At 43.2% G+C, this 17,686-nt stretch overlaps 1 protein-coding gene across 4 annotated transcripts; it reads left to right on the top strand.

Annotated features, from left to right (window-relative positions):
- Positions 1-1,633: 1,633 nt before the first annotated feature.
- On the top strand, positions 1,634-15,847 carry MS4A14 (membrane spanning 4-domains A14). Of its 4 annotated transcripts, XM_037517842.2 has the most exons (6): positions 1,634-1,900; positions 3,952-4,080; positions 6,733-6,783; positions 7,756-7,905; positions 10,546-10,644; positions 13,359-15,847. In XM_037517842.2, exons 1-6 carry the CDS (start codon positions 1,763-1,765, stop codon positions 15,642-15,644), a joined length of 2,853 nt encoding a protein of 950 aa, XP_037373739.1. In that variant the 5' UTR covers positions 1,634-1,762; the 3' UTR covers positions 15,645-15,847. The 4 variants fall into 4 exon arrangements, with proteins under 4 accessions (XP_037373739.1, XP_037373740.1, XP_054553476.1 ...); XM_037517843.2 differs by lacking the exon at positions 3,952-4,080; XM_054697501.1 differs by lacking the exon at positions 7,756-7,905.
- Positions 15,848-17,686: the final 1,839 nt, after the last annotated feature.

Genomic DNA, 17,686 nt, shown 5'->3' with positions numbered 1-17,686 from the left:
CTGCACTGAGCCTTGATGGCCACCATGGGGTCCCCTGAACAGGGGCTTAGCTGTGCCTCAACTCCTGACCAGACAGAACATTAACGTAACAGATGTGCATTGTTTTAAGCCCCTAAGCCACTGCTTAACATCAGTAATACATTCCTAAAACCCACGCATTCTGCTTGAGGACAACTCTTTCCCATCATTTCAGAGGAGAAAAAACAGCACAGGAGGAGCAAATTAGCATCTTGGCTGTAGAGCGGCTACCATCTGTGAGGCCACGATCACCAGGGAGTTAGAACGCCGGCGGGACAAACAGGGGCTGGGTTTGCAGCTGCAGCTGCTGTGAGTCCCAGAGTATTTAACCAGCAGCGTGTCTTTTCAAAATTTCTCTCCGTGATGGGCGATCCATTCTGCTTATAATTCAAATACAAACTTAATTCCACATTTTGCTTTATTTAAAATGTTGCTTTATTACATTTTTGGAGCATAAACTAAAATTTGCCTGAATAAAAATTGGCAGCATGGAGAAAAGCATACCTTCTTGGAAGTCTGGATGTGAAAAACAAGGAGACATTCTACTAGGACAAAATTGACAGAGGACGCAGTCGCGGTTAGGACTTCACATCAGCGCTTCTCATTCTGGTGTGGTTTCGCCCTCAGGGGACATTTGGCGTTGTCTGATGACGATTTGGTTGTTACAGACAGGGACGTGCTCCTAGAATGTAATGAGTACAGACCAGAAATGCTGCAAATCTCACAACACTGAGAACAACTTTCTACAGCAGAGAGCCAGAGGGTCCAAAGTGCCAGGAGTGCCACGGATGAGGAGCCCCTGCTATCCTCAGCGCCACAAGCTAGGAAATGATATATTTGTACATAGTGTTTTGTTTCATGGAGCCCTTTATCCTTCTGATTTAGTAGTTACTGTCCTAACACACATAGGAATATAAAGGATTGACTTGGACAACAAAATTCCAAAAGGCATTTATGTTGTTTTTATCATGTTGGGTAGCTGAAACCAGGGAAACTTTGAGTGCAATTAATCTCACTTGCCTTTCTGAAAGCTAAAACCTGCTCTGTTTAAGTGGCAGCTACATTGGATCCTGCACCTTCTTATCTGATTTTTGTACTACAGAGGAACATACGACAACAGAAGGAATTTTATACTACAAAAGGAACGATTGAATGGGATGATTCATCAGGTTTAAGTGAAAGATTTTGCAAGAGGTGGGAAGCATGTTATTTTTAAAGAGAAACAGCAAAGATTTTGGAGACAGGCAAGTGGAGTTTGGTTCCTGCCTGTGTCCCTTGGTATGTGGCCTTGGGCATCTTAATCTTTCCCTACCCCAGTTTCAGCACTGTAGAATTATTAAAAGGATAAACATCAATACGTGTTTAAGGAAAACACCTTTAAGCCACCTGGAATATATTGGATGGTCTCTAAGTTTTACTTCTTTTGTGTTTCATAAATAGAGACAAGGTTCATTTTTACCTATAGCATCTATGTACTTGGTGTTTACATCTGTTTAAAAATAAATTGACACGAGGGTAAGTCTTCTGGATAACTGGATCCTTTGCCAGGAGGACAAGGAGTTAGATGTGCTCTAGAATTCTAAGACTCTATGACTCAATGCCTGTGGTTCTGGAGTTCTGGTGTGTTAGAGGGTGATTGCTGGGGGCTCTTTGCTTAGGACTCCATGTGAAACTGATGGGACACCATGATTTGGCCTGCAATGCTCACTCACTCATTCTTTTAATAGGGTCTTGCCTCTGAATCATGGAGTCATCCTCCAGGGTCAAAAAATCGACCCATGCCATCACTGTCCAACCAAATGAAACCATATTGACAGCAATTCCTTTTGGACCTCAGAGCTCTCTGCTGGAATTCTTGAAGGGAGAGCCGAATGTCTTGGGGGTAAGTTCCCTCCCATTCTTGAGTCATCATGGAAGTGAGAAAAGAAGTCATTTCTCCATGGGTGTCTGCAGAAATGCTTTTCAAAAAGGAGGCTAGCTCCACTTCTTTCCATCGACTCTTCTCTTCAGCCTCTCCTTATTGCTGAATCATGAGTATTTCTAATCATGAGTATTGACTAATCATGAGTATTTCTAAGTATTTCTAAGTCATTTGTTTGTGGAAATAATTGGATCATCAGAAGGGTCAGCCTGTAGCCCAGGACGTCACTTCCCTGAAGTTTAATAAACAAAAAGTTCTGTGTAGAAATACACAGCTCACCCCATGTCTTAGAAGTGCTTCTGAGATGGTATTTCATGCTGAGAAATAGGATATTTAGCTGTAATTCATAACTCCCCTAACCCTGAGGCACCCCTAGAGCTGTTTCATGAGGAGTTAGTACTGTCTTTGAACCCTGACAAGGGGATGCAGGCATCTGGTGAAGTGGTCACCTCAGGGTGTGGTGGCACCTCCCCTGGAGCTAAAAGCCACTGGAGAAATTAAATTTCTCCTTGGTGCCATCAAAGGCACTGGGAATTCTTTGAAAACCTTGCAAAGTCCCATCGTGGGCGACCAGATGGATACACACACAGCCAGAAACACGCCTAAGGGGCAGCCGGGAAGACAGACTCCATCTTTAGTACAACCAAGGTGTGGCCTGAGGAGAAAAGCACAGATGGCTAGGGGAGCTGTGCCCGCTGACCCTGTAAGCCCGCCCGGTTCCCTCTCCCTCTCCCCGTGGGCAGCTAACAGGTATGTCTGTCAGCTCGCTGGGTCACTCATCTCTAGTCGGCCCTCAGGGAAGAGACGAGACATAGCTTCTCCCCGCTTTCTCTGCCCTGGAGAGCAAGCCTCAGAAACAGAAACTTTTTAAATCAGATTTCATTGATTTGCTAACGGTTTATGAAACTACACAATTGGGGGATCATTTCCCACCTGAACATATGCACTTGCTTCTCTCACCCTCCACTGGCCCCCCAAAGCCAGTACATGTTCATCTCTCCTCTCTTCTCCTTCCCCCCTTCTCTCCCCTCCTCTCTGGTAACCACCTATTTTTCTAGAGTCTAGAGTTATTTTTTGTTGTGTTTCACCCATTTGTGTTCTTTATTTATATTCCACACATGGAGGAAACCACCAGTAACCTTCACTTTCTAGCTCATTTCACTTAGCATCCTCACCTGAAGACTCGTGCATTTTTTTTTCTTTTTTTCCTCTCTTTTTATTCATTTTTTTTACATTGTTATAGTCCCCATGGTTCTCCCACCACCATATCACCCATAAACCATCACCCCAGTCCCTTGTGCTCTTCCCTCCCCGGTTTTGATGCTTCTCCCTCCCCTTCCCCTGCTGTAGGCCTTAGATCTATGGCCAGCTGCTAGTTTTCACCTTTCTTGACCTTTTGTTTGGTTTATTGATATTCAACATATAAGTGAGACCATCTGATATTTATCTTTTTCTTTCTGACTTATTTTGGCTACCATAAAAAATTCATGCCTTTAAAAAAAAAAAAATTCATGCCTTTTGTCTCAAAAGGCACAGTTTGTCTTTTTAATGCCTGAGTAGTATTCCACTGAATATATATCCCACCGTTCATAAGCATTTAGAGAACTGGGCTGAGCCTCAGTTTCCAAAGCAGATATCGAAGGTGGACAATGTGTGTTGGCGGGTGAGCCTGTGCTTCAAAAGGGCCAGTTGCCAAAGTGAATAGTTTGCAGTCTCTGTTCTTAAGAAACTTACAATGTAGGAGTAAAGTCGGCCTCTACCTGTGTGATATGAAATAAATTGGTAACACCAGGGGTTGTAATGGTGGGGCAAGGATGAAGGGAGGGTTTGAATCTGAAGGGCCCAGGTGTGTGCAATGAGGAAGGACACACCTTCTTCCTAAATATCTGAGAGTGCTTAGTAAATGAAAGAAGAAGGTAGTCAGATGGAGGGAGGTGTGATGGCCAAGGGGCCGGGATGGTGCCCAGAAGCTGGGGCCCCTGTGACTTCATGGCCCATTTCTCTCCTCACAGGTTATCCAGATCCTGCTAGCCCTGGTCATGGTGGCCATCGGAACTATATTTCTATATAATTTCATCAGTTTCTCCCAAAAACTTCCTCTCGTTTTCCTCACAGGATATCCATTCTGGGGTGCATTTATTGTAAGTACTGTCAGTTAGGAGCTTTTGAGAAATTATAATTAAGATTGGTTTGAATTGCCTCAAGTCTTGGGATAAAACCCTTTACAAAGGTCCCCTAAGAGGCTGAACAACCAGTCCCATTCATGGCAAGAGAAGTGATCCTTAGGCCTCTGCACCACCTTCATCATGGTATACCCGCTCTTTGGGGTCAGTGTTTACAAGTTTCCAAAGCCCCGTGTGTGCTCTATGTCATTTCTCCTGACATTCCTCGGCATGTTTTCAACATGTAGACATTGAATGAGCAAATAGCTTTCCCCTTTGCAAATGTGAAAATGGAGTTTGAGAAAAACTAATAATTTTATACTAGCTATAGAGTCAGACTCTCAAGGCTTAAGGAGAATTTTAAGATGATTGCTATGGTTCAACCTCCTTATTCTCCCCAGAGACTATGTTGTGCGTCACTCACAAAACTATAAATACAATTCTTAGTACAGAGTTATTTCCATCCAACCCCTGCTTCCTATTTGGGGCCAGAATATTTAAGGGTAGAGTTATCAGCGTTTCCTCTAGTAGCACACTCCCAGGAGAACAAGAATATTCTTGGCTTTAGTTGCTATTACATTCTCAGGCATGAATGAATGATTCGATAAACAAATGAAGGAATTAATGAAACTCCATCTCTGTGAAAAATTCCGCTCCCTTTTGATAAACATAACTATCCCACACCTTTTGTGTAATCTGCATTTTCACACAGCTGGAAGTGTTTTTATTGGCAAATATGAATAATATACTCTCGATGATGATTTTCAAACTCCACATGCCACAGGGCAGCCCATCAAACACCACCTTCTCTCCTCCCTGTTTCACAACAGAATTTTCCCGGGGTGATTTTGTGTAATCTGCATTCACAAAAATTAATGAGGCCCTGGCGTAGTGCTTTGTAATGTTTTATTGCTTTACCCTCGGTTTACAACACTGTGTGAGTTTGTGTAGTAGAGCTTCACAAATGTGTATATATTACAGAATTTGTTCTCATTGAAAAGGTATTTATTGAGCACCTACTGCTTTTCTTCTAATTAAATAGGGTTTGTCACCTACTAAAGAAGCTACAAATGCTGTTAGGTATGTACGCAAAGCGCGCTAAGCGGAGTCCCAGGTGCAGTGCGAGGGCTTGATGGAGGACTCACCCATGTGGGGGTCAGGGAAGTGCTCGCAGGCGTGGGCCGAGTGAGGTGGGAGGAAATCATCCTCTGGCAAAGACAAAATAGGAGCCCAGCAAGGACTTGATGTGAGAAAGAGCAATAGAAAGATGAGCGAGTGGTGGAGGCACAAAATGAGGCCATCAGGCGGCCTGGAAGCAGAGGAGGCTGGCCCTTATGGGCACACGGAGAATGTGAAACTAAAGGACAGCAAGGAAAGAGGGAAGTGACATTTGAAGACTTGTTATGTTTTAAATAGCATGTGTTTTCTGGGTGGGAAATGAATTCAAGAATCATAACAGCCAACCGGGAGGATCAGGTGGGAGGAGGCAGCCGAGATCCAGGGCAGGAAAGATGGTGTCCTGGCCAATGGTGGCAGAGCGGGACATGGAGGGGTGTTGATTAGCTAGGATGTTGATCCTAGGAGGGGGTGGTTTCAAAGACTGTGGTTGCCTTGGTAGCATACATCTAACAGGTGGGATCCTGTACCTCTGCTGGAAACCAGTGTTAACCTCAATCAATAATGGCAACAATAATAAAACCAGTGTTACCTCAATCAATACTAATAACAACCACAACAACAAACTGCGGGTCACTTCTAAGTCCTTGGAATCCAGCACTCAGATATCCCCAAGCTCCAATATCAGCTCCAGAGGGAGAGGTTCCCATGCCTGGAATATTAATATAAATACATACATATAAATAAATAAATGGATCCACTTGGATGACTGAGTTCTCATTTTCCTTAACTGGTACTATGCTTTCTATGTTCCTAAGAAAGAAGCAAGTGAAATCGCTACACTAGATAGCAGCCCCCCCTATGGAGCTGAGAAGGTCCCCCGTCCGCTCCAGGCAGACACAGCTCACCCTCCCCTCTTTGAGGCCCAGTGCCCAGAATTTCTTTTCCTTTTGGAACCCACTTGAGCCAAGCATCTTGGGCTTTTGGACCTTAGGGAGGGAGGGACTTGCCTCCTCCAACTGCCTCTAGCAAGGAGCCGCCTGGCACTGTTAATTTTCTGACATCAGTGCCTACTCTCCTGCCCCCCGTGGAATGAACAGATGTTCTGTTCACAGACACACAGACGGCAGTATAATCACAGACACACAGGGCCTCCCTGGTGGAGCCAGGAGTTAAGACACAACCTGTGAAGCTATCTTCAGCCACTGCAGCACGAGTTCAATTCCTGGCCAGGGAGCTACCCACATGGCGAGGCGGACCTCTCCTGTCTCCCCGGCTGCTCCCCTCAGCAGTGTATTTCAGTCAACCCGCCTGTTCTGTCCCCTGCTCTGTCTCTGGTGAATCCTTTCACCCCCCACACCTCTGGCCTGTACCCCAGTTCTTGTATGCATAAATAAATAAATCTTTAAAAAAAAATAATCACAGAAACACAGAGTGCAGTATAATCTGCCGAGGAAATTACCTCGTAAGGCGGTAAGCGCGTTACCGGTTAACCTTTCGCTCTCTTCTCAACAGTTCATCCTTGCAGGACACCTCTCAGCAAACAATAAGATGGAGAAATGTATGGTAAGTCACTCTGACTTCTACATAAGTTTAAATCTCCTATCTTAGCATATAAAAGTTTAAATAAAAGATCTGGGAAAGTCTTCACACGTCAGCTTTTCAATTCAGCCCACTCCTGTTTGCCAGCATCGCCGTTGGTCGTCCATCCTGCCTCAGTCGGGTTCCCCCGGGTCAAGAAAACTGAGAGATTCACTCCTTACTGGAGGTCATTCTACTTCCTCTACTGCAGTGGTTCTTGATGGAGAGTGGTTTCCACCCCCACCCCACCCACCCAGGGGAATATTTGGGCACTGAGGTCAAGAAAGGAAACTTTTAAACTTACTTCAAATTTGCTATCCGCTGTAAATATATTTATTTGCTATCCGCTGTAAATATAAATATATTAGCTATTGGGTTGGTTGTTGTTTGAATCTCTGTGGGCATGAGTGGAAGCCACATGAGGGCAGGGCCTCAACTAGAGTATCTGTCTTTGTGCTCTGCGGTCTCAGGCAGGGCCTGGCACAGCGCTGCTGCACAGTCGCGATGTCTTCTAAATGAATGAGTAGATGCTGCTCTAAAATCAGGTGACATCGTCCTCATTTTTAAAGATGGAAATTGAAATTTCAAGAGACTAGTTACCTTTTCTGAGGTCCTACTTTCCAAGTCTAATGACAAGACTGAGATCATTGCTAACATACTGGTTCATTCTGTTTCTGAAAGATGGTGTAGGATAAAATGAACATTTTCTTTGCATTCATTGCAGAGCACCCATTCTCGTTCTTGGCTCCCTGGTACCCCCCAAACCTTGCTTTGTCCTGAGACATTGATGAATCCCAGTTTTACTTATCAAGCCTTTCAAGCACATCCATCTGATGGAGAAATTGTTTCCTGAAGTTTATCTGCAAAGGAAAAAAAAAAAGCACTGAAAATTTCTTGCAAGGTATTTTGGCTTGGTTTGGTTTTTATTTCCTTTTTTGATTTCCAACTGTTTTCCAGGGACGATCTGCCACTGCCATGACTGTTATCAGTTCCTTGGCAGCTGTCGCTGGCATCGTTTTAACCATTATCAGCTACAAATATCAGCACATGTACTGCCAGCTGCTTTCCCCTGATGGAATATGTGAGATCGGTAGAAGTCTTTTCAATGTAAGTGGCCTCACTCTGTGCTCTGAAGACATATCTCACCTGACCTGTGTTTACAATGCTTCAGTTCATTCATTTTGACTCCAATAACTGAATTTATGTGGGCATTTAAAAAGACCACTGAGAAACATATTGCAGGTTGACATTTGAGGAGATCGGGAGCCACAGTGTCTGGATTTGCAGCCTACTGTTGTCACTTATATATTGTGACTTTGGTCTGGCATTTTATCTCCTCAGAACTTCAGTTTTTCTCCAATGGAAAATAAAGATAACAAGAATATCCACCTCCTTGGGTTGTTGTAAGGATGGTTTAAATTAAATTGGTCCCTGCACATAGAATCATGGAGAATCTGTTCTGAAACCTCACTTGTGGAATGCCACCATGCCTTGCCTAACCCAAACTTCATAAATAAGCTAACATATCCACACAGAGGACTTTACCTGTCTCCTGGACTGACCTCTGCCAAAGACCAATCCGTTGGCAGTCTACACGGTGGCCAAAGTCACTTAAAATGCAAATCTGAGTACATGACTCAATAACTCTCTTTAAACACGGAATGGAGACCCAAATCCTAAAGGACTTCCAAGGCCCTCCAGCAGCTAGCCCGCCTGCCTTCCCAGCTCTGTCCTCAGGCTTTCACCTTCGCACTCAACACTCCTGCCGCTTCCTGGAGCTCCTTAATGTATCAAATATCCAGGTCCACAGCTGCTTCTTGCTTCAAATGGTCCCCAACCCAGTGTCTGTTCCTTCCCACCTACCCAATTAACTTCTCAGTCTTTAACCTCAGTTTAAACATCGTAATTTTGTTGTTGCTGATGTAACATTGGTAAACAACACTCTGTGATTTAGGGGAATAGGATCACACCTCTTCAAATGTATGTTAAAGAGGCCACCCCCACCATCAGGACACCCCTAGTCCTCCACTGCAGCCCACTGGGCACTCCCAGCCTCTGCTCCCCACCATTTAGTCCCTCCCTGCCCCAGGAATCTCAGTTCTGTAGTCAGATTTCTAGGGTTTATTTTGGTTTTGTAAACTGGTGTCCTCAGTTTTTATCTGCATTTTTTAAAATTATTTTAAGCTTTTATCTGCATTTTATCTGCATTTTATTTATGCATACAAGAACTGGGGTACAGGCCAGAGGTGCCAAGGGTGAGAGGGTTCACCAGAGACAGAGTGGGGAACAGGACAGGCAGACTGACTGAAATACACTGCTGAGGGGAGCAGTGGGCGAGACAGGGGAGGTCTGCTGCGCCCTGTGGGTCACCTCCCTGGCCAGGGATCGAACTCATGCTGCAGCTTCACTGTGCTGTGCTTAATCCCTTGTACCACCAGGAAGACCCAGCTTTTATCTTTAAAACGATACCACTTTCATTCCAAATGCCATATGTTGGCAAATACTCTTGTTTTGTTTCTTTATATTCTACATATAAGCACAATCGTACAGTATTTGTCTTTCTCCTGACTTATTTCACTTACCCCTCCAGTTCCATCCATAAATATCACTTCTTTAAGAAGGGCCTTCCAATTGTATTTCTGCCCTTTCCTGGTGCAGACTTGGTCAGAGAGTACATGGCTTCCAGTATTTTTTTTGGTAGTACTTCTCTCAATTTAGTTAAGTAAATAAATGTGTAACTTGTTTTTTTAATTATTTTTTTTATTTAAAGATTTATTTATTTATTTATACAAGCACTGGGTACAGTCAGAAGCAGGGGAGGGTGAGAGAATTCACCAGAGCCAGAATGGGGAGCAGAACAGGCAGACTGACTGAAACACACTGCTGAGGGGAGCAGCGGGCGGCAGGAGAGGTCTCTGCGCCATGTGGGACCCTCGCCAGCGGGCGGGGATCGAACCAGCAGTGCAGAGGCTGCGGGCAGCTTTGCAACCCAGCACTCAACCACAGCGCCATTGGGGAGACCCATAAATGTGCAATTTGTAACGTCTACCTCCTTTTCTATGCTGTAAGTTCTGCAAAGATAACGCTAGGTCTATCTTGCTCAACAGCTAAAGCCAGTAAATTTACAGTGAGCTCCTTATACCTCTCAATTTTACCAACAAATGTCTCTCTTTCAGAGGCATTTCACGGAAACCAAGATTCAGAGAGATTCAATCACTGGCCCAAGGTTAAGTTGACTTTGGACCCAATTATACCCAGCCCTGTCTGTCTGCAGAGTCTAAGCCTTTGTACCAAGCCATTTCTTATCTAAAGGTCACTTTAAACCAGAGTGTGAAAAATGGCATACTCCCCCCCCACCCACCGCCCACCATAGCTATTGTTTTACTGCCCCCATGCCTGTTGCACTCATTTAAGATAGTTGCCGGACTCCTACAGGAGTTCGTTACCCTGCTTATCAGAACGGCCTAAGAAGAAAATTCATTCTCTTTCAATCACTGCTGGCTATAGGGGCATCTAAAATGGATCTGCCTGTTCTGCTCCCCACTCTGTCTCTGGTGAATCCTCTCACCACCACCCCTTATCTCTGGCCTGTACCCCAGTTTTTGTATGCATAAATAAATAAATCTTTTTTTTTTAAAAATAGTTTTCCCAGACGTGGTCATAGTGTGTAACTGGTCCTTGGCTTATATCTTTAAAATGATACCGCTTTCATTCCAAATGCCATACACTGATTCTCATTATTTGTAGGGAATCTTGGCAGTCTTACTGATCATCAGCATTGTGGAGCTCAGCATCTCTGTGACTATCGCCTCCTTTAAAAGCAAGTGCTGGACAAGGTCAAATGAGGTGAGTTCATTGTCCTTATAAGAATAAATTCCTAATGGGACTCTCCAAGGTGACTTTGGGCCTATGGGTGGGGGAACAGTATTCTTAGAGGCTGAACTAAAACTTCTAAATTTAAGAAGTTCAGGGTGGGGGTAAGCTTAAAATTGCGGGCTTATTCCTCCCTTTGAGACAGCTGTGCTTCCTTTATGCCCTACCTCCTAGTCACAGTCATCTTCAGTCACTTGAATGTGGGGAGCTTTTACCTGGGCCATAAGGGTATGGAAGGTAATTCCCTCATCAAAGAGGAGGCAGTAAAGGAAAAATATTTAATAGATATATATATATTTACATTAATTAATATAGCTTACAATTACTGAATGCTTACAATGTGGGGCATTATGCTAATCACTTAGTACCTACTTACAAAACTATTAAAACATTTATTTTACATATGAAAGAACAAAGACACAAAGGTAGCCTCTCCGGAGTCACAGGACATGACAATTCTGACTCAAGTAATGTGGTTCCAGAGTCTGCCCTCTAAATATCCTCCTGGTTCCAAGCTTTGTTGGGTGTTTTCTTCTCTTTTACATCAGTTTCATAGAATTATAATTTACCAAGAATGAAAGTCACCCATTTTCAGTGTCCTCTTCAATGAACTTTGACAAATCGTATATACGCCTATTTAATTAGCATCACACTCAAAATAGAGTGAGTTCCTATCACTCTGGAAGGTTCCCTGAATCTCTTTGCAGTCAATAGATCAGTTCCACGATTAGTTTTTACTTTCTCCAATTTCATATACATGGAATGGTGAGGACGCTTTGTATCTGGCTTCGTTCACTTAGTGACATGTTTTTAAAATTCATCCATGCTGCTGCAGGAATGAACAATCCATTCCTTTTACGTATCGGTTCACCATTCACCACCATTTGTTTATCCATTTGCTTCTTGATGGACATTTTTTTGATCACCTGGAACAAATTACAAAGAATTGGAACCATTGACTAAAAGTTTTATCAGATACTATTACTTAGCTGTTCAAAAAATTCCCATATATCTCACTTGTTTGTAAGGAAAGACCAGATCTCCTAGCCTAGTATCCTAGTCCATGCAGGCTGTTATAACAAAATACCCTGGACTGGGTGGGTGGCTTTAACAAAAAATATTTCTCAGAGTTTTGGAGAATGAGAAGTTCAAGTCAAGGTATCAGTAGACTCAATGTCTGTTGAAAGCCTTCTTCCTGGTTCATAGACAGCCATCTTCTCTCCTCTCAAGGTTGAGGGGCAAGGGAGATGTCAGGGATCTCTACTACAAAAGCATTAATCCTATTTGTGAAGGCTCCACCCTCATGATCTAATCACTTCCCAAAGGCCCCACCTTAAAATAAAATCACACTGGTGACCAGGTGTCAACAAGACAACAAGGACAAAATAGAATCAGTTCATCTCTAGCACCTGCCGTCTACCAGTACCTCACCACCCACTGCCATCACACTTTGCTGTACCACACCTTGCATTTTTGTGCCCACGGTTTCCACTCTGCTACTGGGAATTTCGTATCATCTTTCCTCATCTTTTAGCCTGAGGAATTCTGACTTAACCATCAAAACATAGATCAAATAAGACCTCTTCTGTGAAGCATTTCCTGTCTCTTTCAGAATTATATCACCTTCTGCAGTCCCACAAGACATTCAGTACCAATTCCTATATTAGCATTTACTAAACAACATTTTGTTAGCTATTTTTTTTAAAGATTTATTTATTCATGCATATAAGAGCTGGGGCAAAGGCCAGAGGTGGGGGAGAGGGGCGCGTGGTGAGCGGATTCACCTGAGACAGAGTAGGGAGCTGAATAGGCAGATTTACTAAAATACACTGCTGAGGGGTCTGCTGCACCATGTGGGTCAGCTCCTTGGCTGGGGATTGAACTCATGCTACAGTGGCTGCTGATAGCTTCATAATGCTGAGGCTTAACCCCTTCTGCCACCAGGAGGCCCCTTGTTAGCTATTTAGGAACTGTTCTAACTAGAATTATAAGCACCTTATGGACAAAACCAACATCTAATTATCTTTGACTTCCAGCATCTAGTTCATCTAACAGGTGACCAATCAATGATTATAAATCTGAACACATGAGCATTGAATGGATGATTTTAAATGTCTTAGAAGTTTTTTAATATTATTTTTTTAATTATTTTTTAATATTATTTTTTAAAATTATTTTATTTATACAAGCACTGGGTACAGTTAGAAGCGCAGGAGGGTGAGAGAATTCACCAGAGCCAGAGCAGGGAGCAGAAGAGGCAGACTGACGAAGAAGTACACTGCTGAGGGGAGCAGCAGGTGGCAGGAGAGGTCTGCGCGCCATGTGGGACCCTCCTCCGGTGGCCGGAGATCGAACTGGTGCTGCAGAGGCTGTGGGCAGCTTTGCAGCCCAGCGCTCAACCTCTGTGCCACCAGGGGAGGCCCGTTTTTTAATATTATTATGGAGAGAATATTTCAGATAATCAAATTCTCCAATTCAGTATTTGAGATAATAGAGGGGATACCTTATCCAAAATGAAATCAGTGATGTGATGACCAAGTCAGTATTTGTTTACTGACTCACCATCTAGATGTTATTTCCCATCTGCTGTCTTAGGACAGAGATAAAGTGGTTTGGGAATGCACAAAGAAAAAAATCAAACATGTTTCTGTTATAGTAATGTTTTTCTCACCCCCTTGGCTTTTCAGATAGTGTTTTTCTTGCCTTCTGATTTTGCTCAAGATAGTGAACTATCTGTAACAGATGAAAATGCTGTATTACAATTTGAGCTTCAAGAAGAGACTTCCTCTAGGAATGATGAGATTATAAACATACAACCTGTTTTCTTTGGAGGATATACTTTCTACAAGTTAAGACTCGCAAGAAGTCCATTAATCTGCCAACAGACAAGAAAGAAAAGCAGCAATAATTATTATATACCTTCCATAAATTTGCTAAATGAACAACAAAAAAATAATCTTTCACCTTCTAAACCTTCTGAGGCAGAAACTGGGATAAAATCTTCACGTTCCACATTACTGAAAACACTCTCAGGAAGTAATAGGAAATCGAAAGAAGTTGATGATGAAGACCTAAAATCTGGTATTGGACAACCTCCAGAAACACAAACCCAGTCATCAAAGCATCAATCCTTGCAACATCAAGTTGTTTCATCCCATAACGTACAACTCCAAGCTTTCCCACGCCGAGAATCATCATCCCAATTTCTGTCAGCTGAAACCCTGTCAGTACAAAAGTTGCTATCAGAAGTCTCAAAATCCCAAATTAAAAAGTCTCTTTCCATGTTCTCTGATGACAAGCCATTCCAAGAACTGTTATTCCAAGACAAACCATCCCAAGTGAGACCATCCCAAGACAAAGCATCCCAAGTCAGACCATCCCAAGACAGAGCATCTCAAGACAGACCATCCCAAGTCAGGGCATCACAATTCAGAGCATCCCAAGACAGAGCAACTCAAGACAGAGCATGCCAAGCCAGAGCATCCCAAGATACAACATCACAAAGCAGAACATCTCAAGACACAACACAAGGCAGAGCATCCCAAGACACAACAACCCAAGGCAGAGCAACTCAAGACAGAGCATGCCAAGTCAGAGCATCCCAAGACACAACATCACAAAGCAGAGCATCTCAAGACACAACCCAAGGCAGAGGATCCCAAGACATAACCACCCAAGGCAGAACAACTCAAGACAGAGCATGCCAAGTCAGAGCATCCCAAGACACAATATCACAAAGCAGAGCATCCCAAGACACAATATCACAAAGCAGAACATCCCAAGACACAACAACCCAAAGCAGAGCATTCCAAGACAGAGCATCCCAAGATCCACTATACCAACTACAGTCCATGCCAGCAAAGGCCATGATGATTGAGACCCAGGATATCCTGTTAGCAGACAGTGTGCAACATGTAGAGCAGCAATCAGATCTGAAACTACAAAAGATCCTACATGATGACCAGGAAGGTACACATATAGACTATCAAGACATTCGATCAGAAGTAATGTTACTTACCCAAGGCTGGAAACATAAAGCAGAACACCACAGCAAAAAATACTCAAAACAGAATGCCTTAACTGATAAAGACAAAGATCAGCACCATCCAAAGAGGAGATCCCTAGAACAGCAATACAGAGGCAGAGTGTCACCAAAGAAATATTCTGCAGATAAGTACGTCCAAGTAGAGCAAGATTTAAAGCAGCCCTCAGATGAGCAAGCTAAGTATTACCTGGTTCAAAGCGACCAATCCCTACAGGAGCAACCTCCAAGTGGGGAGGGTGAGGAGAAGACCAAGATCAGTGAAGAGCAACCTCCTGAACAGGAGCAACAGCCGACTCAAGAGGACAGATACGAAAACTGGCCCAATGCAGAAGAGCAAGCTGAAAAGCAGGAACCTCCAAAGCAGCCAGACCCAGACGGGCAAGCTCCAGACAAGGGGGTGCAAGACTTGCAACAATACCAGAACTGGATAGCTGAAAGCTGGAAAACCACAGATTGGAAAGCACAAGAGTTGCAACAAAAAATGCTGCAGTCCCTAAATGTGGGAACCAAAGACTGGCAAGCCGAAGCTCTATTAGAGAAAGAACTCCTGCAGCAGAAAGCTCTGTTCGAAGAAGCCCAAGGCGCGCGCATAGTAGCTCGACAACACGCAAATCAGCAATTACAGAACATCCCATTTCAATACAGTCTCTATCAAGATAAGGATCAACAAGATGTTCCTTCCAAAAGGATCCAAAAAGAAGATACGCAAACAAGAGACATCAGACTAGGCGACCTACAATTCGAAGACACGAAGTCAGATTTTCGTTGTCCCTCTGGTCAAAGCTCAGTGCAAACCTGTTTGTCCAATACAGATTCGGAACGCAATGAGCGACAAAACATTTCCGTCAGCTGCTCTTCATACAAAGATGATTTGCCTTTGACTTCTACCTCATGCTATCCAAAGGAGCAATCTGAAGACTCTGACTAACACGCAGAATCTATCCAAATACCATGCGGCTTCCAATAGGGAACCAAAATGGGGAAAAACAGTATCATCTCCTCCAACCTCAGCTGGCCGTTACCGTATTCGCCCACGTGAAAATGAAGGGCATGCAGAACACCCAAAGGTTTTGTTCTTAATGAAAATAAAATGGCAACAAACCAAAGATTAACACTCTTAATGGAAATTTCTGGGGGGTGAAGGAATAATTCACATTTAAACTCTGTAATCCATGTTAGTTTTGATTCATGATCACCAGTTTGCTTCACAGCTTTGTGTTTAATGGACCTACTTTCCTATGGTGCTTACAGCACTTGTCCTCCTCTGCGTTTGACAGCTCAGTGAGTCAACTGGGAGACACTCACGCAGGCTAAGAGCCAAGAGAGTCAGCAAGGAATCAAAATCAGCACCACCATTCCTCTCCCTCGCTGTTTCAACCCCCTGAGCTCCCCAACTATACTGAGGGTATATACTCTAAATTTCTTGTTATTTATGAAATAGAATGTGGTGATGAACACAGAATTTAATGTAGAGAATTTAACGGAGAGAATGAAACATATACCTAGAGACAAGCACGTGGGGAGCAGGGAGGGACAGAGACGCGGATGCTATAGTAGAAAGAGGAAGCGTCTCTTACTCTTAGGAGTTAGAAGCTCTAACTCCTTTCTTAATGCCTGTTTCTAACTTTACAAACCTTGGTCATATCATTTCAACCTCAGTGGGCCAAGGAAATTGCGTGATCGAGAGCCATCAGGTGCCCTCGAGAGCCATCAGGTGCCCTAAATACCTTTTTCTGTGTCCTCTGTCTCCTTGATTCTTTGGTACACTTGGAATCATTAACCACCCTTTCTTTCTGCAGCCTTGTTGGCTTCTGAGTTTCTCATATTTCCAGAGTTATTTTTTTAATTCAATACATTACTAACTAAAGTTACCAAGCAGTATGTTACATTCCCCTATGTTAATTTATAACAGTAAGTTTGTGCCTTTTGACCCCTTTCACTCATTTTTCCCACCTCCCACAACCTGCCTCTGACAGCATCAACCTATTCTCTGCATCTGTGAGCTCATTTTTTGTTTTTGTTTTTGTTTTAGATTCTACATATGTCTGAATTTACAAAGCATTTGTTATTTCTGACTTACTTCACCTAACACAATACCTTCGAGGTCCATTCATGTTGTCATAAGTGGCAAGATTTCCTTTTTCAGGACTGTATAATATTCTAATGTGCATATATACCACATCTGTAGCCATTCATCCATCAGTGGACATATAGGTTGCTTCCAAATCTTGGCTACTGTAAATAATGCCATAATAAACATGGGGGCACATATCAAGTTAGTGTTTTCATTTTTATCCAAGAGTATCATAAAAAGTAGCCCATTGAGAATTTTGACAGATAACTATAGCACCATACCAAAACCAGGAAATGACACTGGTATAGTATAGTTAATTAGACTAAAGACCTTACTAAAATTTCGAGCTCAGAATGGCTGCAATACAGATGTGCACCATCTCTAGACCTGGAACTAAATTGTTAGCAAGGAACTAAATTGTTACATTAATGCAGCTCAGAGATCCTCTTTAGAAAGAATTATTTCTGTTGAAGTAATGCCTCCCTTGTGCTTCAGAAGCCTGAAGAGCATGTAGATATCCCATTCCCAAAAAGGTAATCTTGCTAGTGGTGGATCACAGAGTCCAGAGGAAGGTCCTTTTTACCCATTAAACCTTCAATTCACAAGATACACTTTGGGCATTTGGGAACCTTTATCTCTCACTCTGCTGTCCCCACCAACACACACACACAGATAAGCCTTTCCTTTCCCAGATAAGTCTCGTTGGTGCTATTCTAGCCCTCTGCCCGCTCCTAGGATTCAGAAGTGGATCTGCAAGTCAGAGATGAGGTTTTATGTATCACACAGAGATATTTAGGTCCTCAGGGCAAAGCTCTGAAGTATCAAACCGAGTCCACAGCATTAAATCCAAACCAGCTGGTTCATACTTCTGTTCTGACACACTACTTTCCTTTGTG

This window comes from Talpa occidentalis, unplaced genomic scaffold (genome assembly GCF_014898055.3).
Source record: "Talpa occidentalis isolate TD23 unplaced genomic scaffold, MPIMG_talOcc4v2.1 talOcc4.17, whole genome shotgun sequence".
NCBI lineage: Eukaryota > Metazoa > Chordata > Mammalia > Eulipotyphla > Talpidae > Talpa > Talpa occidentalis.
This window is presented reverse-complemented; position numbering and strand designations above follow the sequence as displayed.

What these genes read in the sequence shown, in the direction of transcription:
- MS4A14 (XM_037517842.2), top strand. Translation starts at nt 1,763, where the DNA reads ATGGAGTCATCCTCCAGGGTCAAAAAATCGACCCATGCCATCACTGTC. An exon ending in GAGAGCCGAATGTCTTGGGG is followed by an intron (nt 1,901 to 3,951) that starts GTAAGTTCCCTC and finishes CTCTCCTCACAG; the next exon opens with GTTATCCAGATCCTGCTAGC. An exon ending in TCGGTAGAAGTCTTTTCAAT is followed by an intron (nt 7,906 to 10,545) that starts GTAAGTGGCCTC and finishes CATTATTTGTAG; the next exon opens with GGAATCTTGGCAGTCTTACT.